General features: G+C 41.7%; 1 protein-coding gene across 5 annotated transcripts in view; it reads left to right on the top strand.

Annotated features, from left to right (window-relative positions):
- RABGAP1L (RAB GTPase activating protein 1 like) overlaps positions 1 to 25,327 on the top strand; it is a 409,469-nt gene that overhangs the window by 309,924 nt on the left and 74,218 nt on the right. For 4 of the 5 annotated variants that reach the window (XM_029080877.1, XM_029080879.2, XM_029080878.1 and 1 more), the window contains one exon: positions 22,150 to 22,278. In XM_029080877.1, coding sequence (XP_028936710.1) covers positions 22,150 to 22,278 — 129 coding nt within the window. Of the gene's footprint in view, positions 1 to 11,657; positions 12,239 to 22,149; positions 22,279 to 25,327 lie in introns of those variants that run through there. The other variant, XM_029080881.2, reaches the window with a different exon arrangement.

The following is a 25,327-nucleotide window of genomic DNA, read 5'->3' on the forward strand; positions in this document are numbered from 1 at the left end:
CAAATTTGCAGCATATGTTGTTCTCAGAATGTTCTATGGTTTATACTTACTCTTATAGTCTTTATCCTTCAAATGTACTTCATTGTTAGTCTATTGTACAGTTCAGTATGTAGCAACCAGCCGTATACATGACAATAAAAAGCAGCAAGGAGTAAAAAGGCATAGTAATAAACTATATCTCTATTGGAAAGCGGGAAATAAAGGCAGAAGGAGTGCAAAGCTAAGGAAGATAAGGTACTAGAAGAGATAACATTATGGAGTTGAAAATGATGTTGCTGTTTTTTTCCAACAAAAGATTCAGTGTTCAGGGAGGCAGTAAGCCGAAAATGATAACTTGATTTCTGATGCTGCAAGAGGTAGTTGGATTTAAGAAGTTTGCAACTCTAATAGTTAGGAAGGGATTTGTGGGCTGTTCGAGTTCTGGAAGAGATGTTTACCACATCTATACTGACTGGCCATTCTTCCTATTAAGGAAGTAAATTTAGAAAGAATATGCTCATTTTCTTCCTTGCCTTTTAAATATGAGTGCATGAATCAGAATGCCTTATTACAGCTGTTTATTTTAAACCCAGCTCTCCTCTGTCCTTTCGAGGTGTTAGAGATTTAACTTTTTCAAGTTTATGTTTATGTTTAAAAATATGAAGAAGCAAAAAGAGGTCTCTCTGCCACAACTGGATTCTGTGTAACACTTTATTCAGTGGGTCCTGTCCTTTCTGGTGAACCTCTTATAAGCTGGAGCACCTTGCCCACAAGAATATTTACTTCTTTGAGGACGTTTCCATTGGCATAGGAAGGGCCCCTCTCACTCATTCCAAAATGACTGATTAGGGTCTGTAAGGTTGTTCCTACTTGGACTCCAGACCTAATTAAATGGGTTCAGATTACATCTCATTCCCCAGTGAAGGTCTGCTTAAGAAATGAAATCGGAAGAGTGGTTGGAAGAGATTAACCAGCTATACAGTAAAGGGCACGTGTGCATGTATGCAAAAGGGCAGAATAACCAGTATAAAAACGCCAGTTAGTCAATCCATCTCTGAGTGCTTGGAGTGGAAAAGATGACCTAACTTAGACTGTGGTGATGATTTCCATGCATTTTCACTCCCTTGCAAAGCAGAGTTTACTCTGTTTTTCAAAATGTCAGTGAATTAAGCTCAGGACAATAAAATAGGGTTTAATGCTTGTTAGGGTTAGAATCCTTTCAATGTTATAGTTCCCTCTCCTCATTCTAATAAATTGAAAATGAAATCCCATCATTCAAAGACAATAGAGACAGTAGTAAAGCATCTTTATTGTTTCATTAGATTGCAAACCCTTTGGGAGCAAAAACAAAGACTCACGTGGTTCTTAATAGTACCTAGCTCATTGTGAATTCTAAAAATTATTACGTCATTTCATTAATGTTGATTTGGGGGTGGAAAGGGACATCATGCATATCCAAAATCAAAGCAATCTAAAATTTCTGCTGGGAAATTGACTCCTAGTTACACTGTTTTAACTACTGCTTATTTGTCACACCCTGCCATCTCTCCTCCCACCTTCTGCAGTGGGAACCTCCATTAGGGAACAAACCTGATGTTTGTCAGTGAACACACTTAGAGTTCCTTTGGGAAAAGAGAGGAGGAGGGAAACAGCATAGCCTGGTGGATAAAGCACAGGCCTGGGAACCAGACGACCAGATCCCGACTCTGCCACTTTCCTGCTGAGTGACCATGGGCAAGTCACTTAACCTCTCTATGCCTCAGTTTCCTCAGCTTCAAATTGGGGACTCAATGCCTGTTCTCCTTCTTAGACCGTGAGTCCCACGTGGGACAGGGAGTGTATTAGGCCTGATTAACTTGTAGATACCTAGCATATAGAGCTGCTCTTGACACACAGTAAGCGCTTAGTAAATGCCATAAAAAAAGAGGAGTTGGATTATGGGAGTCTACCCTATGGACTCTAAGCTTCTTGAGGGCAGGGATTGCCTAGTCCAACTCTGTTGTATTATTTATTCTCAAGCGCTTTTGTGTTCGCAGTGCCTTAGCCAAATCGACCAAGCTTTATTGCTTCCTTGTTTTCATCTCTCTTTTCCATTTGGTGGCAGTATAACACAATTCTCTGGAGTTGGAAATCTAATTTATATATTGAAAATTAAATTTCATTATGTGAATGCAACTTTGCTCATATTTGTTCCTTCCTGTGATGGCTCACGTTAAGACCTACACATTCTCGTCTCTGAGGGACACCTTTGGAGGGAGCCACTAAGTAATCTTACCATCTCAAAAGGCTTTATTGAAAAAAAAATCTGATTTACAGGAACATTTTATTGAAATGGCACAGAATCAATCAATCTGTCAATCAGAGAAGAAAAGTTACAGTCGGTCTCAAGGAATAATTGTGGGTTCTCTTTCAAGCCCAGCCACTCACGCTCTGTATAAAATCTGCTTCCATGGGTGAAGAACATAAATCCCGCCTTCTATATTGGAATGAACATTTTGTTTAAGGAGCCCTGGGTAGTGGGATCATTTCACTTCAGGAAAGAGCCTCAGAATACCCTAGGTGAAAGTACCTATAATGGGAGTTATAATTAGAATGAGAGCCTTTGTAATTGGTTATGTCTCCTATGTCCAATATCTTTAATTATGTATGAGGTATTACCATTGCTTCTGTGTAGATCAGGTGTTGAACCGTTTCAGTTTAGAGAATTTAATTAGTAGTGGATGATAAAAGAAAGTGCTCCTGATGGACATGCTATGGAGTGGCCCTTTAGGTGGCAAACTTTTTTTTTCTTGTTGACCACTTTAGTTTAAGCAGTTTGAAATTCATGAATACATGGTTTCTGTGGAGACTCTATCTAAAATAAGTTAAACTCGATATTGGTTCCAGTCTAAGCCCCAAATTCTAAGCTCCTTTCCTACCCTCATCCCAACCCTTCAAATAAATTTCCAAGTGGCATGAATAAGCCATTTTCTGTTCCAGTTGTAGACTCCATCATCTCAACAGTTTGTCTAACTCTAAACGTGATTTTCATGTCTCATATTTATGTGGGTTCGGAGGCTAACGCATCTTCATAAATTGTTAAAAATAAGGGAATATGTATGTCAGAAGGACCTGGTGATAATTAAGCTTGTGGCTAACATACAGCCTACCTTTAAATTTGTTTTGGTTATTAATGTTTTCTACTTAGGAGAGGGTCTTATTTTTAATTGTTCTAAGTTTCACTTTTTAAGGAAAGAGAAGAAAAAAACCTAGGAAGTAATAAAATAAAGGTGACAGAACTAAGAAGGAAAACACACAAAATAGATATAGGTAATATTTGCAAAGGCTTAATGATAATATGCAAAGCCTTTCAAAAGATAAAAACCATGTTTTCGCCAGAAAACCCTAGGCTGTGCTGAGTGCTTAGGAGAATACAACAGAAACAAGACACATGATCACTGCTATCCAGAAGCTAACAACCTCATGGGATGGGCAGAAAGACAAATATTTACATATAGTGGGAGGAAGAAGAACCAGGATTTAACAAGAAGTAGTACAAATCTATTAGGGTGTAATAGTTGAATAATTGAAAGATTAATTGATTGCGCTCCCCATCTTCCAAAGTCCTTCATAAAACACATCTCCTCCAAGAGGCCTTTCCTAATTAATACACTGCTTTCCCACCCACTGCCCCAGTTGCTTATCACCCAAGCACTTGAATACTCACCCCCCAACCAGAGCCTCATGTATATATTATGTACGCTAATGCTTTCCCACACATACTCTGTTTCCATTCCCCGTCTTTAATTTATTTTAGTAGCTGACTTCCCTGCTATATAATTCGGTCCTTGAAGCCAGGATCTACTCTCTTGAGTGCTTAGTACAGTGCCCAGTAGAGGATCAATAAATACTACTACTACTAACAATAATTATGGTATTTAAGTGCTTACTATGTGCCGAGCGTTTTTTTAAAATGGACACACCCAGAATTGTGCCACTGTGATTTTCTCTCTGTCTCTGCTTCCTGGCAAAATGAAGAAAAGATACGATTAGAGCATTGCCCTTTAAACGCATGACATTTTCTTTCTGGGTGAGGAAAGGGATGAGAAGTATAGGGTTAGGAAATCTGAAAACCTCTGGAGTAGATTATTCTTTGGTTGTCACTGCTATTTTTCCCTTTCATGACCCTAAATTGGTTCACAAACTAATATCGGCGCTGAGTACCTGTGTTTGTTCTTGTTCTTGTCAATTTATTGCCAAATACTGGAACAGGTTTTACTAATTAATATTCATTCAGTAGTATTTATTGAGCACTTACTATGTGCAGAGCTCTTGGACGTACAATTTGGCAACGGATAGCGACAATCCCTGCCCAATGACGGGCTCACAGTCAAATCGGGGAAGACAGACAGCAGAGCAAAACAGAACGAAACAAAAACAAGACATTATCACGATAAAAAGAATCAGCATTCCTCACTCTCACTGAGCATGTACAGTGACATATCAGATATAGAAATCTTCAATGTCAAAGAGAATGCATTCTAAAAAGATAAAAGTGCATAGGAGTTTCTCCTGATTTCACAAAAGACAAACTAGTCTCATCTGAGAGCTATCCATAGCATCTCCTTTAAAAAAAAAAAAAAGGTATTTGTTAAGTGCTTACTATATTCCAGGCATTGTACTAAATGCTGGGCACTGTACTGAGCTCTAACATTTACACTTACTCTTACATTAAGTACATGACTTTATATTTCTCCTGATATAAATTATTCCAGATAGGTTTATTGAAGCCATCCCAGGCTCATAAAAGGTACACAGAGTAAAATGGTTATGGCAGAAGAAATTCATTCAGGGAGTTTGTGGGCCCCACCACCCATAACCTGATTATTATGTGTCTACCCTAGCGTTTAGTACAGTGCCAAGCAGTACAGTACAGTGCTTGGCACATAGTAAGCTTTTACCAAATATCACAGCCATTAGATTAGAATACCAGATACAGTAGTTCGGAGGGGAATGGCAAAATAATGTCTAAACCTTTTTGTAAGAAATAAAACTAACTGACAGAAAACAGCAAGAGCCTGAATATGGGCATGCCTAGTTCTTCCACCATGTTCCTGTCAGACCATGCTTTTAGAAGATCGCGCTCTGTCATACTCACATGTTTCTGTGTTGCCCAACTACCTTCTTCAAATGAAGTGGCACACCAAGTCCAAATTATTATTTGTGGTATTTGTTAAGCGCTTACTATGTGCAAAGCGCTGTTCTAAGCGCTGGGGGATACAAGGTGATCAGGTTGTCCCATGTGGGACTCAAAGTTTTTATGGACTCGTGCTGTCAGAAGAACAGGAGCAGCATGGCCTACTGGAAAGAGCACAACCCTGAGAGTCAAAGGACCTGAGTTCTAATCCCACCTCTGATTGGCCGACTGACTGGTTGACTAACAGATTGATGGGCTGACTGACTGACTGACTGTCTGATTGACCGGCTCTGCTACAAGTCTGCTCTGTGATCTTGGACAAGTCACTTAACTTCTCCATGCCTCAGTTACCCCATCTGTAAAATGAGGATAAGAATGTGAGTCCCATGTGGGACAGGGACCGTACCCAACCTGATTAACTGGTACCTACCCCAGAGCTTAGAATAGTGCTTGGCACATAGTAAGTGCTTAACAAGTACCATTATTATTATTATTATTATTGCATGCATTGTGACCTTGGGCAAGTCACTTCTCTGTGCTTCAGTTACCTCATCAGTAAAATGGGGATTAAGGTGTGAACCTTATGTGGGACAGGGACCATGTTCTACCCCAGTTCTTAGAATAGTGCCTGGCACATACTAAGCACTTAACGAATATGAAAAAAATAAAAATAAAAACAACCACACCCCAATTCCCTCTCCATGTTCTAGCCAAAATTCAGGGCCAATTCCAGATGGTACTCGAGGGAGACAGTTGACTCAAGCACACCTTTGGAAGGTTTTGGGGAGTAATGGTGGGGTGCCACAGAGGATGGCTTCAAGGAGGCGGCAGTGAAAATTTTCAGAGTGCCACCTGTTTCTATGGTAACAGGGATCTGGGAGAAGAGCACCATGGTACTGAAACAAGGCAGATTGGCCAAGGGTCCCCTTGGAGAGACACTAGGTTTGGGAATTTGAGCCGACTAGCATATGTTGTCATCACATCATTCAGAACACCGCATTGCACACAACATGATGTGATGGCATCAAATGGAACAAGATGGGGCAGAGAAATATTTGGAGTCTGTCCTGCCAAGTTCATAGTGTAAACACATGTTCCAGTAGAACTGAGATTATTCATTCATTCATTTAATAGTATTTATTGAGAGCTTACTGTGTGCAGAGCACTGTACTAAGTGCTTGGAATGTACAGTTGGTCCACAGATAGAGACAATCCCTGCCCATCGACGGGGACTAGGAAACTGCATCTGATTTGCTTTACCTTTACCACCCTTGTTTGTCTTGATTTTGAGCCAGAGAGACAAACTACTGTTTTATCTTAAAACGTTATTGACTTTTCCTTAACTTGAGAGTATTTGGAGATTGAAAGAGGTATGGAATGTACTTTCATAAAAATGGCTGTTTTTATCAACCTGGTTTCCACTTTTTGCTGGAAAAAAAACCCAAAGCTTTTTGAAATGGTCCTGGACCTGTACAGTGTAATTGAACCTAAATAAATTAGCAGCTCCCCATGTTTAAAGATATGAATAATGCATTTGAAGCCCAAAATCTTTGTACTTGAGAGGAGCTCATCTGCATAGCTGCAGGAAAAGTATTTTTCACATTTTTTCAAATACAGTCTGTGGAAATGGCACTAATCTGCATTACATTTTTCCTGCGAGGTCAGTTGACTAAAACTACATTGGACTCCCTTCGTTCTAATTTTGACTTTGGCATGTTCCCCTTGAACCCTTTTACTTCCTAGATCCCCAGTTCTATTCTCACAGCTCAATTCTAGGTGGATCTTTTCACTTTGGTCTTTTCAGTCTTGCTTTTATCCTTTGAATTGTCCTCTGATGCCCTGTTCCTAAGGGAACCATCCTGAAACCAGTAGCTTTACCTCTATAGATTCAACCCTGTAAATAACAAAGCTGTTTAGAATTTTTCAGATTAATCTGCACACCATCTCATCACCCTTCATCCTCACCTTTCTCAATATCCCCTTTCCCTCATGTTTCCCTAGGCTTAGGTGGGAGAATGCCTGTGTTGTGGTGGTAACCTTTCAGCCAGTTTATTTCTATACCGGGTTTATGCTGTTTTGTTTAGTAGAGGTTTGAAAATTTGAAATTGCCTAAGGCAGAGGACACAAGCAAGTTCAAGCCAGCCTTTTGCACTAGTTCATAACGTCAAGCACTTATGGAAAATTTAAGTGTATGCACGTGATAATAATAATAATAATGATGGTATTTGTTAAGTGCCTACTATATGCCAGGCACTGTTCTAAGCACTGGGGTAGATGCAAGGTACTCAGATTATCCCACGTGGGGTTTGCAGTCTTAATCCCCATTTTACAGATAGGGTAACTGAGGCACAGAGAAGTGAAGTGACTTGCCCAAAGTCATGTAGTTGATAAGTGGCAAAGCCGGGATTAGAATCCAAAACCTCTGACTCCCAAGCCCAGGTTCCTTCCACTAAGCCACGTGGCTTCCCCATTCCCATGTCATATTACCTGGATCTGCCCTGGCCTCACTTAAGCACTCCACTGGGTCTGTGTTCACATCCTGGACCCGCCTCCTCTATTCCTACCAACCATTTGTCTCCCCCTATTTTTCTCTTCCCTTCCCCCCACCAAGTTTTATTTTCAAAACCTATCTGACTCAAACATCTATCTGACCAGAGTGGTACCCACTGATAATGAGCTTCATGCCCATTAACATTGAGTCCGATTTTATTATTCCTAGAGTCAATCAATCGATTGTATTTATTGAGCACTTACTGTGTGCCGAGCAATGTACTAAGCACTTGGGAGAGTACAACGTAACAGAATTGGTAGGTGCATTCTCTGCCCACAAAGAGCTCACAGTCTAGAAGAGGAGACAGCCTTTAAAATGAATTAAAAAAATAAATAATGGATGTGTACTTCAGTGCTGTGGGGCTGAGGGTGGGGTGAATATCAAGTACTCAAAGGGTATATCTATAAGTGCTTAGGTAATGCAGAATGGGGAGGGAATAGGGGAAAAGATGACTTAATCAGGAAAGACCTCTTGGAGGAGATGTGACTCTAAAAAGTCTTTGAAGGTGGGGAGAGCGGTAGCCTGTTGTATGTGAAGAGGTTGACTTTCATGCAGATGTGCTGTATTTCCTTTTATCAGGGATTCCCTCTCTCATTTCAGTAATCCACAGACATTACATGACTATTTTCACTGGAGTCCTTTTTCCCGTGAATTCAGAATCAGAAACCCAGTTTCTCCTCTGTCCTAAATCTGGGATATTCTCAAGCTGTTCATTTTCCGACATCACTCACTGCAAGCTTATTTCTAATCACTTCATGTTTCTTTTTCTTTCTCATCTTCTCCCTTGTGATTTCTATTTTTGTCTTCTTTTTCCCATGTCTTTATGACTTCTGCTCTCCCCTCTTTCATTTCTCTCTCCCTTTTTTCTCTTTACTGTCACTCTCCTTACCCTCCCTTCTCCTCTTTCCTTCGTCTCTGCCTTTCCTTATGCCCTTTGTACTGTAAGACAGTGGCTCATACTTGAGCATTGCCTTGTGAAGTCATTGGTTTGCTGCTTCACTGGGTTGGTTGGAAGTTCCCAAAGCAGCAGATTGTAGCCACAGGGGCATCTTCTGATTGGCAGATTCTAATTAGGGGCCACCTGCTGTAGCCAACAGTTCTTACTAAGTATTGGAGTGACCATAAGCGCTCAATAAATAAGACTGACTGACTGACTGAAGCCACCAGGCCTGTTTGCCCATCTAACTATTTCTCAGGCATCACGCTTTGAATTCAAAATGCGCATTATTTAGGATAACATATCAGAAGTTTATTTTCCTCCAAAATGGTTTCATTTGGTGAAGACTAGTGCATAACCTACATTTGCGCCCCTTTGATCCACAAGTTGATATGATTAGTAAGGTGTAGAGTGGGAAACAGAAAAACGTAGGAGGTTATTTTCTTTCCATTAGTATTCTTCTCTACTCATTTTTCCCCTCTTTCTAATGCTGGTGAAAGGGCCTCCTCTTCTCCCTCCTAAAAACAGAGAGTAATAGCTGATATTTGAACAGCAGTTGTTACCTAAAAACTTCATAACTCCTGAAAACAAGCATTGTGTTCCTTGTGCCCCAAAGCATTTCTTTTCCCCTCCTTGATTTTGATTCTCTCACTTTATTTCACCATATTACAGCTGTTTGGACACCCTTTGTTATCATTCTCCTCAGCTCTCCCACCCACTGTAGCTATGTGGTAATGAACATTACATCCAGAATGGTGTAGTGGATTCCAGCATCTCATTGTTTGCGGTCTGAATTGTCATTGGAGGTTAAGCATGACATGTCTGTGAAATGACATGTGTTAGATGTAAGCTTTGTGGAGAAGCAGCATTGCCTAGTGGAAAGAGCCACAATATGGGCAGTCTCAAACTGGGCAGAAGATTTCAATCCATTTACTCAAATAACCTAATATTCATCTAAGGTTGCTTTTATTAAAAACCTTTTAATTTAGATATTTGGGTGTGGTCCACAGTTCTTCAATATTAGCTTATCATGCAGTGAATAAAAGAAAATTTTACTTCTCTTGCAAGCTGTTTTTAAGCCCTTCATCCTTACGTAGCCAGTAGGCTAGTGGATTGGCAAGATTGCTTTAAACTCCCAAATGGAGAATATCCACTTATTTTAATTTTAAATGTTTAGTGCGTGTTACATTATTAATTGGCCTTCATGTTTCATGTAAATTCAAATATGGTTCAAAATACTTCACAGCCATTAATTCCAGGCCAGATCATTTTGTTAAAATAATTTTAATAGCTGTAGGTCCATTTCTACAATGAGAGAATTTCTCTGAGGGATTAAAATAATCACTGATGTAAGATTAATGAATTCTAGGACATCATGTTACTGGGTTATAACCTAGTGAAGTTAGGAACAGTAAGCCGTAGTAGAAAGAGCCCGGGCTTGAGAGTCAGAAGACCTGGGTTCTGATACCAGCTGTTCCAGTTGTCTGTTGCCTTGGGCAAGTCACTTAACTTGTCTGGGCCTCAGTTATCTCATCTGTAAAATGGAGAGTAAGAATGCGAGCCCTATGTGGGGCAGGTACTGTGACCAACCTCGTTACCTTATATCTACACCAGCATTCAGTACAGTGCCTGAGACAAAGCAGGCACCTAGCAAATACCAGCAAATACATACAGACAAATCAAAAAGAGTCCAGCAAAGTAGGATGACATCTAGCTTCCCCACCCCTTCTGCAGGGATGAAAATCCTGGCTCTGCATATGAGGGCCCCGAGACTAGAATGGTCAGGAAACATGTCGCTAGTAGATGTCACAGCAGGAATTCACATTGCTTCTCTCTGCCCCAAGTTTGTTCCATTTGGATTGGGCTGATTCTTCTGTAGATATTCAAGTAGGGAACTTATAAGAGCCCCTGTGTATGGCATCTAATACCACGTATTATAGTACCCAGAAAAGAAGTCTTCTTCTTTGCCCTCCCCACCCTTCCCCATTTGTATATCAATCAGTACTATTTATTCAATGCTCACCCTGCCCGGGCACTGTGCTAAGCACTTTGGAAAGTACAGTAGAGTCAGTAGATACGATCTCTGGCCTCAAGGAGTTTACAATCTAGAAGATCAATTTAGGAATTCAGATTTAAGCACATAAATGAGAAAATGCCCTGTATTAGCTTGACCCAGAATGCATAATTAACATATTGGATTTCTGATTGGAATTTTAAACATGGAAGCATAAATGACACTCTAGGAGCCTCAGTTTGCATCGCTATGGTGTTTAAATATACCACCACAGCATTTTTATATCTGTGTTTCCTAATTGTGTGGTGCACACCTTTCCAGTTTGTTTTTTCTCTTTGCAATCGAAAATGCTTCTGGAAGTCCTGGCACTGCAAAATACAATTAGTATTGCACAAACAATTCAAATACATTGGTGGGGGCGGCAGGGGGTTGTCATCTCGGTCTGTTAGATTCTCAGGTCTTGCTCTTCCTCCTCACCCCCTTCCATCATTATGCCCTTGTATCTCCCCCCCAACCCTCATCATTCCGGCGATCCAACAGGAGCTGGGCGGACTCATTTTAAATATGCACACGTCATTTAGGACATCCTTAGATTCACATCTATTCTTAGTAATAGCAAGTAAGATGAATAAAGGTCAGCCTTTTGGCTGGCAGACTTTCGGATTTCCTCTAAGTGTCAAAGGCTGCGAGCAGCTAGTTCATCCGTCTGTGGGTTTAGGATTCAACAGCATAAGCTGTCAGACTAACATTGATTGAAGGTGGACCGGGAGGGGAAGGCGCATCTGTCCAACGGCTCGCCATTGGCTTCTTATTACAGCATTCTCCCCCGAGACACACTCTGCATGCTCATTCACCTACCTCCTCCTCTTCCCTCCCCCTCCTCTCCTACCCCTTCATTACTGATTCACAGCGAGAGGCAGCAGCAGCAAGGCTTGTCACCAATCTGGGATTGCAATGAGCTCATCCCTTTTCTCCTAGCTGCTTCACAACTGCCCTGTCTTTCTGGCTCTCCCCACTGCCGACTACTCACAGGCTCACACACACACACGCACACACACACACACACACAGAGTCTCTGGGCCCTGCTAGGTATCTCTGCTGTTTTCCAGCTCAACTCTCGCAGTCACTCTTAGCCATTTTCTTCCTTCCCGTGGCTCTCCCTGTCGGCCTCCTCCTTTCTGTTTTGATTTTTCCCGTCTCCCCGGGACTCACGGACCGAGGACCGCATGCCGACTTGATGGTTGGGCAAAATGCCTGGATGTTCCTGAGGCATTAGCCGTGACCACCCCCGTCGTAGCCGGGCGGGCACCACCGCCGGAGGAGACCCGGGACTGGCTCCTCTCTTATCGCACTTCTCCCGATCCGGTCTAAGAGACTGAGCTCCTCATTCTGGATACCTACTTCTTACTGCTAATGGAAGAAGGGGTGCCCTGCCCAACCCCAGCTGCCAAGCTCGCACCTCCGGTCAAAAAGTCCCAGGACATGCACGACGAACGGAGCAAGCTGGTGAATGAGTATGCTTGTCGAGTGCTGGAACTTCTGGGGATGGGGCATCGCCTGTTTGTGCCCCGGCTTCTGGCGGTGAGATCCCTTTTAATTGAACTTCATTTTTAGGGAACCTGCCACCTCCCACACTCTGAGGAGGCCCCTGTCCCGCATCCTGGCAGTGATGGAGCTTCCCCCTCCCCCCCCTGCCCATTTTCTTCTGTTTGCCTGCCTCCTCTTGAAGGCATCATTGCATGGCCCCTCTCCTTCTGCTCACGAAGGACTTCTAAGGATTCCCTTCTAAGCCCTCCCTGTGCCATTCCTTAGTTGACTGAATTATGCCTCAGGAAGGCTTCATCGCAAAGGGTTTTTCTTCCTTGAGAAAGGAATGTTTGCTATTGCCGGGACCCTGTGACGGCCAGTATGTTCCCCTTACCTGCTCGATTAAATGCTAAAGAAAATGGATTGGTCCCGAATGTGGAGCGCCTGCCGTCATTCAGATGCCAAGGGGTTAAATCGGAAACCAAGAGAATCGTCATTGGAATCAGTGACGTTTCGATGTCTCTTTTCTGATCTTTCTGTTTGGTGGACAGCTTGACGTTTAGTTTTTGTGGAAAAATTCCCCCAAATCCCCTGAAGGAAATAGTTAAAGATGCTTTCTCCATGGGAACAACTGAACTATATAATCATGGCCTGAAGATGAGGTGCCTTGTTATGATAGAAGTCTAACCTGCTGATCCCAAATAAGACCCTCCCTGTCTCCCACTCATGCCTCTTTCCCACCTTTCCTCCCAACCCTTCCACCAAATGGGCAAGATTAAGTTCTAGCAATCACTAATGCAGGATTATTCAGTAAATACACCTAGCTACTATTCCATAATATAATCAGTCTACAGTAGTTCTGAACCATTATTGGTAATTGGACATGAGTAATTCAGCTCATTGGTCTGGATCGACTTGAACTATACCACACAAAACTGTTTTGCTTCAACTTAGATTGTATTATACTGAAGCCTTTTGGGGCTCCAGTTATTTCTCTGGATTTAACCCATGCTGTGTGCTCTATCCTAGCTTGGGTCTAGGTTGATTTATATTGCTATTCTTTATGTTCTACAAGTCAGCTGTGCGGTGTAGCACTTCAGTATATATTCAGTATGATAAAAAATAGAACTTGGCAAGGTAGACATCTCCTATCCTTCACTATTTGTCTTGGAGTGGGGAGGTAAGATTTAATGCTCCTGAAACACCATAATTTCGATGCTAATTTGTAGGGTGGCAGAATTCTCTTCTAATGTGAGAGTACATTAAAGACAATTTTGTAAAGAGTTTTTTGTTCTCAGACCAATTGTGGCTTTTTTCTTGAACCCCCTCTTAAAATGAGGATGAGAGCTATGCATTCATAATTCATTTAGAAAATTGATTTTTTTCTTAAAGCAACAACCACTGGTAGTCTTGACAACATGTTCAGGTTCTAGAGCTCCACAATCCCAGCCCAGCCTTCAAAGCTTGATAATGGTAGAGACAGGTAGGGCTGTAGACTAGGTAACCGTATTCTCTAGAGATATCCAAACTTTGTGACTCCCCCCCAGAGCATCCAGCAGCAACCTTTCAGGGACCCATTGACCACCTGTCATTGGCCTTGGCATTTCCAACCATTATAAAGCCAAGCACAAATCAGGAGCCCTAGAATGTGCTTGTTTGCAATTTCCTCTCGGTTGAATAAAAATGGTCTCGGGTTTGAACTTATCAGCAGTAAAACTCACCAGCAGTTGATTGGTTTGGTCCTTAGGCTGCAGTTCCAGGAAGAGGATATGTGAGGGCAAATGCTATTACTTCAAGGTTGAATTTGGCTGTCAGATTGGAATAGCCCAGTGCCTAATGTCCTTCTAGATCCTCTGGGGATCAAACACCCACATCCTGGGAATTTATTAGCTGCCGTTAAGGCTGTAAATTCCCCTCAAGCAGGCCTGCAGTGCTGAGGGGCCCACAAAAGAGGAGAAGACCCAGAATTCCCCCACTCAGCTGCTTCAAGCCACCCCTGCCTCCCTGCACCTCCTCCCTTCCCCAGAACTTCTGGAGAATTTTTAGACTGCCACTGGAAGCTTTGAGGTGTCAGGCCCATTGCAGGGGAGTCAAGGGTTGCTGGCAAGTGCATGCCATTCCCCTCCTAGTCAGGCTGCCTTCTTCTTCAGACTTGATCAGCCACCCAGATGGGAAATATAGGCCACTGGTGGCTAGCACAAATATATGTGAGAAGCACAAGCTAGAACACTGGTATCAACAGGGATGCCTCAAAGTGACTATCTGCCTTATGGCCAGCAGCCTTTGAAAGATTTCTCTGAGAGCCAGAGCACCGTTGCATTGGGAATCCCAGTCACAGTGGATAACAGTGTGTCTCTGGAAGGGAGATGAAGCTGCTCTTCAAAAGAGTGGCTGCTCTTTTCCCTAATTGGCTTGGCTAATGAGAGGGGAACAATGGCTAATGCCTTCAAGTGCTCCAGTGAGGGACCTAGCCGTGCGAAGCATTGCAGTCTTCCTTCTGCCAGTAGAAAAGACAAGCAGTCCACTTTTGAAACATTATAGCGAACTCTTAACTGGTCGTCTTTTTCACAGCATGAAAAGGTAGCGAGTTCAAAGATCCTGGTTACTTACAAGGACCAACATAAGCTGTTGACGTTAAAGAACGCGACAAGTTTGGGGCATTTAGCAAGGGGGACTTCAATATGAAACTCTGAGGTAGCAGCAGAGGATTTTCTAATCATTTGGGGAAAAATGAACTCAGTCGGGTTCCTGAGCCTTGTTCATGACTCCTCAGTCCACAGTAGGAAGTTTATGTCAAAAGTCATTATTCATTCAATCGTACTTATTGAGCGCTTACTGTGTGTCAAGCACTGTACTAAGTGCTTCTACCTCAATAGAAGGTAAGCATCTTGTGGGCAAGGAATGCGTACTTTTCGAGTGCCTAGCACAGTCCACCACACCAAGTGTGGGCACTGAAGAAAGGCTATAAGTCAGCAGAATTCCTTAATGACTGGGAAGAGACCCAAACTTTAATTCCAGTTGTGCTCTGTGAAGCTTTGAGGTGTATGCATTGTATTCTTGGGAACTGGACTTAATAATGTGTCCTTTCCCTTTAGGTGATATTTTTAAAAGTCACAAGAAGCTAGCATTAGGTGGGTTCACAAGGAAAAGAATCCTGGGTGCACAGAGATTCAGGGAGTAGGTTGACTGTCTCCCCCTCTAGACTGTTAGCTCTAGCGGGCAGGGAGCATGTCTACCAATTCTTTTGTATTGTACTCTCCTAAGTGCTTAGTACAGTTTTCTGTACACAGTAAGTACTCAATAAATACCATTGATTGCTAACACCCAACAGCATATATCTTGGCAGCGACAGGAAAATCTTAATGTGACAATTGCACACATTTCAAATCCCAGCTCCCTTGCCGTTAGCCCATTCTGAAACCTCCACAACCCAATAACCCATTTTCTAAAAATCCACATTAATGATTGCTAAATAGGATAACCCAGAGCAATCACTGAAATCATATTTTTTGGTTTTTCAAAATGGGGTGTAGAGCGGCGCAAGTCCGTAGTACATTCCTTTAGGATTGTGGAACAAAGAGAACATTCTCTCTGACTTAGGAGAAATTTCCAGTTGCTCACCTGGATTCAAATGCCCTAATTTCCCATCTCTCTCCAATAAATCAAGTAAAACATTCCTGTGATAAATATGTGATGTAGAAAGTTTTTGTGGGAGGATGACTTCTTGTCACCAGTACAGGCTGTTGACATTAATATAGCTTAGGAATCTTGGGCAGTAGTTAGAACTCCTCTTATGCTGCTTCACAGGGTACCCCAGAATGAAGTGGCATTATATGCGTGTTGAGTTCTATTCTGTCCGCAGATCTTGCTCAATAAATGAATCAGTGGTATTGGTTGAGCGCTTACTGTGTGCAGAGCACTGTACTAAGAGGTTGGGAGAATACAATAAAACAGAATTAGCAGACATGTTCCCTGCCCATAACGAGCTTAGTCTAGAGATTCAGAAAGTGTGGCCCCGTTCCCCAAAACATGCTGCCATTTTCTAGCTCATGAAGGCCATGCAGTAAGGCCAGTTGACCCAGAATTCGTCAAACTTCCTGTCTCAGATGGGATCAATCAATCATATTTATCGAGTACCTACTTTGTGCAGAGCATTGGAGAGTCCTTGCCTTCCCCTTCCTGCATTCACTATCTCATTTTCCCACTAATTCCCTCAGTCTGGTAAGTGGGGACCATCTTGACTATTACAGGGATTGCTGACTAGTTTAAATGACAAATTCATGCTTCCCCAGCCTTGTGAATCTACAGTACCCAACACATTACCAGCTTTTTTTTAAAATTCCACAAACCCATCCTTTCACTAGCAAGGCCACAAGTTATAAAAAAATAATGTATTCTGTACTCTTCACCATAAATTGTTTTACTTGCCAGAGATGGGAAGGCCTGTAAGTATTTACAAGGTAGCTTTAAACTCCCTTATTGCAAGCAGCATCCTGACATACTGCTGAGTTTCTGGGCAATGTGTAGAGCTTTACTCAGATATCACCACTGCCTTAGTTGGAAAGAATTCATTAGACATCCACCGGGGATGCACTGATATCGAGTACAATGAATTGCAGAAGCATCATGACAGAGTGGATAGAGCACAGGCCTGGAAGTCAGAAGGACCTGGGTTCTAATCCTAGGTCTGCCACTTGTCTTGTGTGATCTTGGGCAAGTCACTTCATTTCTCTTTGTCTCACTTTCCTCATCTATAAAATGGGGCTTAAGACTGTGGGCCCCACGTGGGCAACACTTTAGAAGGTGTAGACATTTTGAAAGTGTTTTGGAACATGAGAAACATTATCAACAGGATTCAAGATATGTTGTGGCTCTGCGTGAAAGCTTCAATATTTTTATTCTTGAAATCAAGTCAAGTAACGGTTCTCCTGCCCATATCCAGATAGGCATCGATTAGGAAAAGCATTTGATGGGGGCTGAGGAGTGTATGTAGGTGTAATGCCTGAGGGAAGATCCTTCAGTTAATGATCTAAGTTACCCTTCTGTCTTTCCCTGCCAGCCCCCACTGCCTGCACATTTTTTACTCTTACCTTTGAGCTGATTGATGAGTATCAGAAATTGGGAAAGTAAGAGGAAACGGAAAGGAATATAGGTGAGAGGACCCATAACACCAAGTCTCTAGGCTCTGTTACTCACCTCAGGAAAAGCAGTGATTCAGACAGTTTGGTGGAGCAGGGTAGACCCTCTTGGACAAAGGGCAAGGGACCCAGGACTGCACTGTGCACTTCTGACTGGACTTGCTGCTGGCCGCCATTCTTTCCTTCACACCTTCTACCAGTGCTTAGGGGAAGGATCACAGGAAAGCCAGAGCACATTAGGATTTGGGCGGGGCAGATGCTATCATCTGAAGCGTTTTGGTGATTAGATGACTTTCAAGTTTTTCTATCCCACAGGGAGTTTCTGCAGAAGCATCTCCCAATTGTTGAATCATTTCCTAATGAGGTCTCTCTTGTTTCTCGCAACATGGTTGACAGGAAATGAGTCTCTTTCTTCTGAGACAGCAATTTTCATTTTGTAATTTTTTTATTATAGTTGTCCTCATAATTTCATTTGAGAGTATCCCAAATTCATGCATTTGGGATGACGGGTCTCCAATCAAAATCAGTATTAAATTGTGTTGGTTTGTTTGATTTTAAAAAGAGGTATTTTTTTCACCATGAGACCTCAGATGTTTTAAAGAACATCAGCAGAAATGAAATCTGTACATGGTGGTCTGTTTTAAGCTTAGGTTGTTTGGACTCAGGTAAAATAGCGGAGGAAGAATGAGCATTCCAGAGGCATAAACTCTAGACTCTAAGCTCCTTGTGGACAGGGAATATATCTTCCAACTCTGTTATACTGTACTTTCCCAAGTGCTCAGTACAGTGCTCTGCACACAGTAAACACTCAGTATCATTAATCGATTGACAGACACCTTGAATTATCTGATAGACCAGAGCTGGAGGATAGTAGCTATAGTAGAAGCGATATTCATTTGAGTTATTCATTGTCCTAAGGTCTTGGAAAATTACAGCAGAAGCTCAAGGCATGTTACCTGCCCATAAGGAACTTATAATCTAATGGGGGAGACAAACATGAAAATATTTACAAATGCTGTAGTGAAACCAAAATTTCTTTACAGTGGTTGCTGGTGGCAACGGCCGGGCTTCTCTTTATTAAAAACCTTCTTCCTCCATCTTTCTGTTCCCAGCCTGCCACCTAGTATAGGAGAAAAATCGAGTTTTGCTCTCCTCTTGTTGGCTGTTGACTTTATTGAGCATCAAATGCGGTGGTGGTTTTTCTACCTCCCCAGATAACAGAGATCTTGAAATTCCAGTCAGGCACATTACTACAGGAAGAAAAGTCTTGCTTTTTCCCAACCATCCAGTGCATCTGGTCTGGGGACATAGATGCCGTAGGTCTGGCCCAAAACTGAACAGGACTTACACTGGTGATGTGTTGAACTTATCGCTTTTATAGCTTCTCGGTAAATGAAGGGAAGATTACTATCTCTTTGGGGATGTCAGCACTTAATCATCTCTATTTAAGATCATTCAGATTTATGAAAAGTTTCCATCATCTGTTGCAGCAAACACAGGGGGAAAGGGAAAATTATATATATCAGCTGTCTTTTAACACTGTGAAAAGGTGTTAAAGGTATTAGTATCTATTTCTTTATAGTACCAAGATCAAGAACTGACATTTTAAAAAATGTCTCTCCTTCTCTACCTTTTGTTTCCTATAGTTTTCAAAATTCACAAGTAATGCATTTTTAAAAATGTCTCTCCCCTACCTTTTATTTTCTATAGGTTTCAAAATTCATAAGTAATCTAATCTCTAAAGTTTTAAAGATCCACATTTTGGTCATCCATCCAAAAGCTGTTATAAATCTTGTCTAGACTAGAACATGGGGAAAAGAATTGCCTTTCCCTGTCTTTTATTCACATGACTTTGTTTTTCCTTTTATTTTGTTATTATGATTTTGCAAATGAAAATGCTTGGAGACTAGTAGTGGTAATAGTATTTATTAAGCACTTACTGTGTGCAGAGCATTTTACTAAGTGCTGGGAGAGAGATACAGTGGGGAAAGAGACTTGATCCCTGTCCTTCTGGGAGCTCACCATCTTATTGGGATCAAAGGTGTGCCCAACCACAGTTTTCCCATCATGCAGATACAACTGGTGCTACCTTCCCATGATTCCTGCCTTAAGAGCAGTGTGGCCTGCCTCCAGTTAGAATGATCCCTGTATTTCCCAGCAGAGACAGTATCCCATCTGACCTCAATGCATTGTCCTACCTCTGGTGGGGTTCTGTATTCTGGACACATGAAAACCGAAAGCAGTAATCTAGGTGTCAACAACCCCATCGAGGTAATTTGCCTAGCTGTAGGAATATTAATGTCGACTATTCCTTAGGTGCATTTTAAGTTCAGTAGTAATCACTGCGGTGGATCAAGTGTGTTAAACAGTTCTCATATTAATGCAAAATGAAATTATTACCATTAATTAAGACATCTGTCACCACAGCAGACCTATTAATAATTAGTATTTAAGAGAGCTGGTCCTGCTGTGAATAAAGTGGTGCCAAATCTGTATTTTATGAGAGATAATATCAGAATGATTTGTCCTATTTAACTTTAGCACTATATTAATATTTTATGTTTCTCTATATATAGTTGACCTTCATACTTGAAGATACTACAGTGGTGAAATTCACCCAAGAATTTGTGTGTGTGTGTGTGTTTGTTGTGTGGGTGTTGTGTGTACCATGCAAGTGCATATGAGTTTGGATGACTAAAAAACCACAGTGCCAGCCGTGTTGTGCACCTAAAACAGCTGCTCCTTGTGTTATTGTGTTTAGTGTTTGCATCACCAACACTGTTTTTTCTTTGGCTGCCTCATTTTTCATTCTTTATGAAGTGTTTGCTCAAAAAGAGCAGCTTTTTTTTTTTATCCTAGTTTAAACTAGTTTGACTCCCAGCTTTCAGCTGGCATGCAGCATTTTCTGAGATTTTGTTTTACTGTGTCTTTAATATGTTTCCTCCATCTTCCTTACTTTGGTTTTCACTATTTCAGCTCTCCTTAGAGCAGTCGTTTGGGTGTCCTGCTGTTATTCATTCTCCTCATGTATCCCATCCAGATCCAGCGTAGCTGTGTTAAGGGTGGGAAGGGCTTCAGAACTTCATTGTTTGTGATCTTGCTTTTTGACATTGAGTATGGCCTATAAAAGACGTTGATGGAACTCAGGGAGCCGCATGTTGGGCCTTTGTGGGACCCGGATCTTACAGCCTAAGAGTAGATTGGACAGCACTGAATTTGAGAATAATGAGGCCACCTTCATGAGGTGTACAGTCATAAAGCAGGATTCTAGATGTCGAAGGCTAGATTTCATGGATTTCTCTCCCAGGAGGGAGGTTAACATTCCAGATGAAGTAGACTGGTTCATTAAGCTTGTCAAAACAAATGCTAACTGAATAGGGCATCATGAGGGCACTTGGCTAGATGGGCAAGGATTACAGAACCTTCTTTCCATAAGAAGCCAAGAAAGAAACGTAAAAGAAAACATAAAACCAAGTGGGTGACAGCAGAGCCTCTGGCTGCTTGCCTCTGGGAAGCTGGAAGGACTGGCAGGAGTTAGGAAGAGGAACCCACAGCCACAGGTGCTGGAGAAGTGGGAAAGGAAACCATAACTCCACCACCCCACACTCAACAAATCCTCCTTGTAGACCAACAGGGTGTATTAGAGGGTGTTGAGAAGATTTGCAGTAAGGGTGCCTGCCCATTCAACGGAGTTTATAAACAGTAGAATAATTTACAGAACTATGGATTCCCATGATTCTGATTTTTTTACTTTTGACACTTTTGACCATTAACATTTTTAAGAACTTGTTTTTTCAACTTCCTTCAGTTTACCAGTCTAAATACGTTAGCATTTATTTACAGCATCTAAAATATAAGGAGTAAGGTTTTGTTTGATACTTAATGAACATTTTAGACTGTGAAATTGAGGACATAGTGACCAGAACATGGGTCCTGGTCCCAGCCCTGTCCCTAGCCTGCTCTGTGACCTTGAGGAGGTGACGTATCCTCTCTGTGTTTCAGTTTCCTCCTCTGTAAAATGTGGATAAGATCCATCCTCTCCCTGACTCTTAGACTGTGAGACACATGTGCACCAGGAACTGTGTTCAGTCTGAATTACTTGTATCTTTCTCAACGTGTGACTCATAACCGGCACTTAATAACTTCCACTACAATTATTATCATCATTAGTATTTACAAATGAGGCCAGTTGTTTCCTAGGTTTATAATTTTTGTATCTCATTATGAGATCCAGTTTAAACTAACTTTTTTTTTGCGGGGATGAGGATGGGGGCGTTCTTCTTTTAGTCTCCTCCTGATTTTCCATAGTTCACTCTGTAGGTGTTTTAAGGAGTATGCTGTCTTCAAAATTTTCTCCACACTGGGCCACATCTGCCTTTCTTGACTCTGATTTCCTGATATTGGTGTCTTGCTGGTACCAGCTCTGATTCCTGAAGTGTTCTGATTGCATTGGTCTTGTCTTTGGCCCATTTCATAGCAGGACACCAGGGAAAAAAGCTCTCAACTAAAATTCCCAGATAATCTTCAGCAACGCCAAGGGCTTTGCTGGGTTTCATTGGCCTAGCCTGTATTTATCGAAGGGTAAATTAGCCTGTTTGATTCATCTCGTATTGCTGCTTAGATTTGAATTTCTATGGATTGTTGTGGGGGGAGGGAGCGTTTGGTTTAAAATAAGGAAAGTAAAACAATCTCTTTTATTGAAGAATGTTTCGGAGCTAATATGAACATGAATTCTCTGAAATTAATTCACAAGAATAACTATCTCTTGTGAAATGTAGTTGTTATTTAGGCACATATGTAATCATTCTCCTTGGTGATTTGTTACAGACCTCAAAAGAAGATCTTTTGCAGGCTGATTTTGAAGGCGCCTTGAAGTTCTTCCGAGTTCAGCTTCCAAAGAGGTACAGAGCAGAAGAGAATGCAAGAAGACTGATGGAACAGGCATGCAACATTAAGGTAAGATAAAATACTTGACTTATTTATCTCACTTTCCCATATAATATGTGCATAGTCAAAAGGTGGAACTTAAGAAAGGCCAAAGAGAATGGAAAAGGATTTGAAATGGTTCTTTGTTTTCATGACAATCCAAGTTTTCTTAAAATGATTTGCATTAGGTGGCAAGTCAATACAGCAAGTGAGTTATTGTATAGTATATAGTGCATATTGGCTTGTTAACTGATTTGGTAATTGGTGGAAGTTCATTAAGATTGGCATTTGTCAGGTGATTATAACCAATCAGTTTGGACTTACAAATGGGGAGATTGGTTTTGCCCATCTAGCTGTTAATGAGGGAAACTATTTTCCATTGTATTCTAGCCTCCTGCTATGCTAGGGTAAGTTGCATTTGAGCAGGGATTGCATCTACCAACTCTTCGTACTTTCCCAAGTGCTTAGTCCAGTGTTCTGCACATAATAAACACTCCATAAATACCACTGATTGATCTGTATACTTAATTCAGGGACTTAAGTAGGGAGAAAACTGAAGGTTGCCTTAAGAGTTCTTTGAGCTAGATTTGTGTGGGTTGTAGTTCAGTCTTCAAGTATGTTGTATGTTGAAGGCTAGCCAACCCAGATTTGGACCCTAGGAAACCAGACATTTGCCCAGCCAGGCTTATGAAAAAGATGTTCCCATAGCAGCAGACCTGATTGCTCTCTCTGTCTGGATCATGACAACACATGGGCCACACAAGACAAATGTGCAGAGACAACCTCCTCTGTGGGCCCAGATGGCTTGGAGCAGCTAGTCTGGCTGCTTCGATCTTGGACACACATTAAGGGAGAGTTTGGACAGAGAGAAGAAACCTTTGGGTCACCGTGCTTGCCAGTGGAACGCATCATATGATGTATTTTGGTATGAATTCGGGAAAAGAGTTTCCATTACAAAGCTCATTTGTTTTAGCCTGTAAGCCAAGAAAGCAATCATATCTCTCTCCAACCAGAGAATGTGAGAGTATCTTAAAGACTAAATTCCAGAATTAGTTTGTTTTTTTCCTTTTGGCTTAGTCCTTTATTCTGAGTATCTGGACCCAATACCTAATGAAGTAGAGAAGCAGCGTGGCTCAGTGGAAAGAGCCCAGGCTTGGGAGTCAGAGGTGATGGGTTTGAATCCCGGATCTGCCACTTGTCAGCTGTGTGACTGTGAGCAGTCACTTAACTTCTCTGTGCCTCAGTTAAATCATCTGTAAAATGGGGATTAAGACTGTGAGCCTCATGTGGGACCACCTGATTACCCTGTAAATCTACCTCAGCACTTAGAACAGTGCTCTGCACATAGTAAGCGCTTAACAAATACCAACATTATTATTATTATTAATATTGGATATCAACATTTTCAGTATGTCACAGACAGTGGAAAGCAAGTAAAACCGTAGCTAATTGCATATTCTACTTTCCATTAGTATCTCAGACTGCTTTATTGAGGTAAATAGTACCTTTCAATGTCAGAGCTGTGTCATTGTGCAGTGCAAAACTATAATTTTATGGAGGAGAGAGAGAGAGCGAGTGTCTCCCAGTCTGGATGTGCAAACCCTCTTTAACCTTCTTGCCCACCTTTGTGGTTTTCTAGACTGCTGGCCAAGTAATCTTTCAAATATTTACCGTGGTTTCTGAAATGCTGGTTAATTTTCCAAAATGACTGGCTTTCAGTGGTCCTTTTTAAAGACCACTTAGCTGAAAAATTGCCTGTGATTAAATTGTTGGCAGAGAGGGGAAAGAAATTGATAGGGTGGGCTTTGGTCAGTTAGCTCTTTCTAAACTGCCACTGTTTCTTCAGTAGGTGAATTCAGGGAATTGAGCCAATGCTGTGTATTGAATAAATTACTGAAAACCAAATAATGAACTAATCACATGAGGAGAAATTAAACAATTCAGGCTTACAGTCCCAAACCAGAGGAGTGGAATGAAGAGGGACCAGAAAGGGGAGGGGGAGGAGGAGGAGGAGGAGGAGGAGGAGGAGGAGGAGGAGGAGGAGGAGGAGGAGGAGGAGGAGGAAAATTCTATCAAAGAAAAGAGAGGCAGTGTCAGTTGGACTACCTGAAGCAAGGAAGAGTCTCCCAGAGGTCTTGGACTATGGCTGAGAGTTCACATAACGGAACTGGTGGGGTTCTAAAAAGGGGTAGAGATGACTCCTGCCTGCCAAAGAGAAAACAGTGGAATATGTCAGGGAACAAAATGTTGTGAAGTAAGTCCAGGGAATGATTTGGGAGTGAAGCAAGTTGAGAACTCTAGGAGGTGTCAGGGTCTGAAAGCAAGACCTTAGGGAGATTTCTTTGAATGTGTAAGCTGATGGACACACTATCTTAACATATTTTCCTGAGTTGCTTGGAAAAATAAATCTTCCCAAATATTATCTTTTAGAATTCTCTTTATCCCATTTCCATCCCTGTTTATATCATCTCTATGATGGGGAGGAGCAGGTATTGTCATTCCAAGTGTTACCTGGGTAGATTGAGGTATGGAGAAGTTCATTCCCAGCTGATCAGGGAAGAGGGAGGACAAAAAACTCAGGTCTCCTGATTTTCCATGCAATATCCTCCCCCATGTCTGACGTGCTGTGAATGGAGAAGGTGGAAGAAGAGCAAGTGTTTCAATCAATAATCTAAGCCAAGGAGGTAGAAATGTACAAGAGGTGTTGAGTCAGAACATCCCAAGCTTTGCGCACAGTAAACACTCAAATACAATTGAATGAATGAATGAGCATCCGCAATGCAATGACATATGCCAGCATGATTTGGAGGTAGAATATAACATAAGCATAGGGAATGTGTTGCAGAGAAAATTCATAATTGGAGATGAGGCCATGGTGGGACAAACTCTGACTACTTGGCATAAGGCATGGAGTACCCATAACAAATAATGAAGGTCAGAGTGCATAGCTTTATAACGTGTGATAAAATTATTTCTGAGGTTATGATAGCATGCACAGCACACCAGTTTTTTTCTGTGAATACAATCCTAATTTTTAATGGTTGGGATCACTGTGTGCATTTTTATTGCCTGCAAGAAA

Source organism: Ornithorhynchus anatinus, chromosome 16 (assembly GCF_004115215.2).
Source record: "Ornithorhynchus anatinus isolate Pmale09 chromosome 16, mOrnAna1.pri.v4, whole genome shotgun sequence".
NCBI classification, from domain to species: domain Eukaryota; kingdom Metazoa; phylum Chordata; class Mammalia; order Monotremata; family Ornithorhynchidae; genus Ornithorhynchus; species Ornithorhynchus anatinus.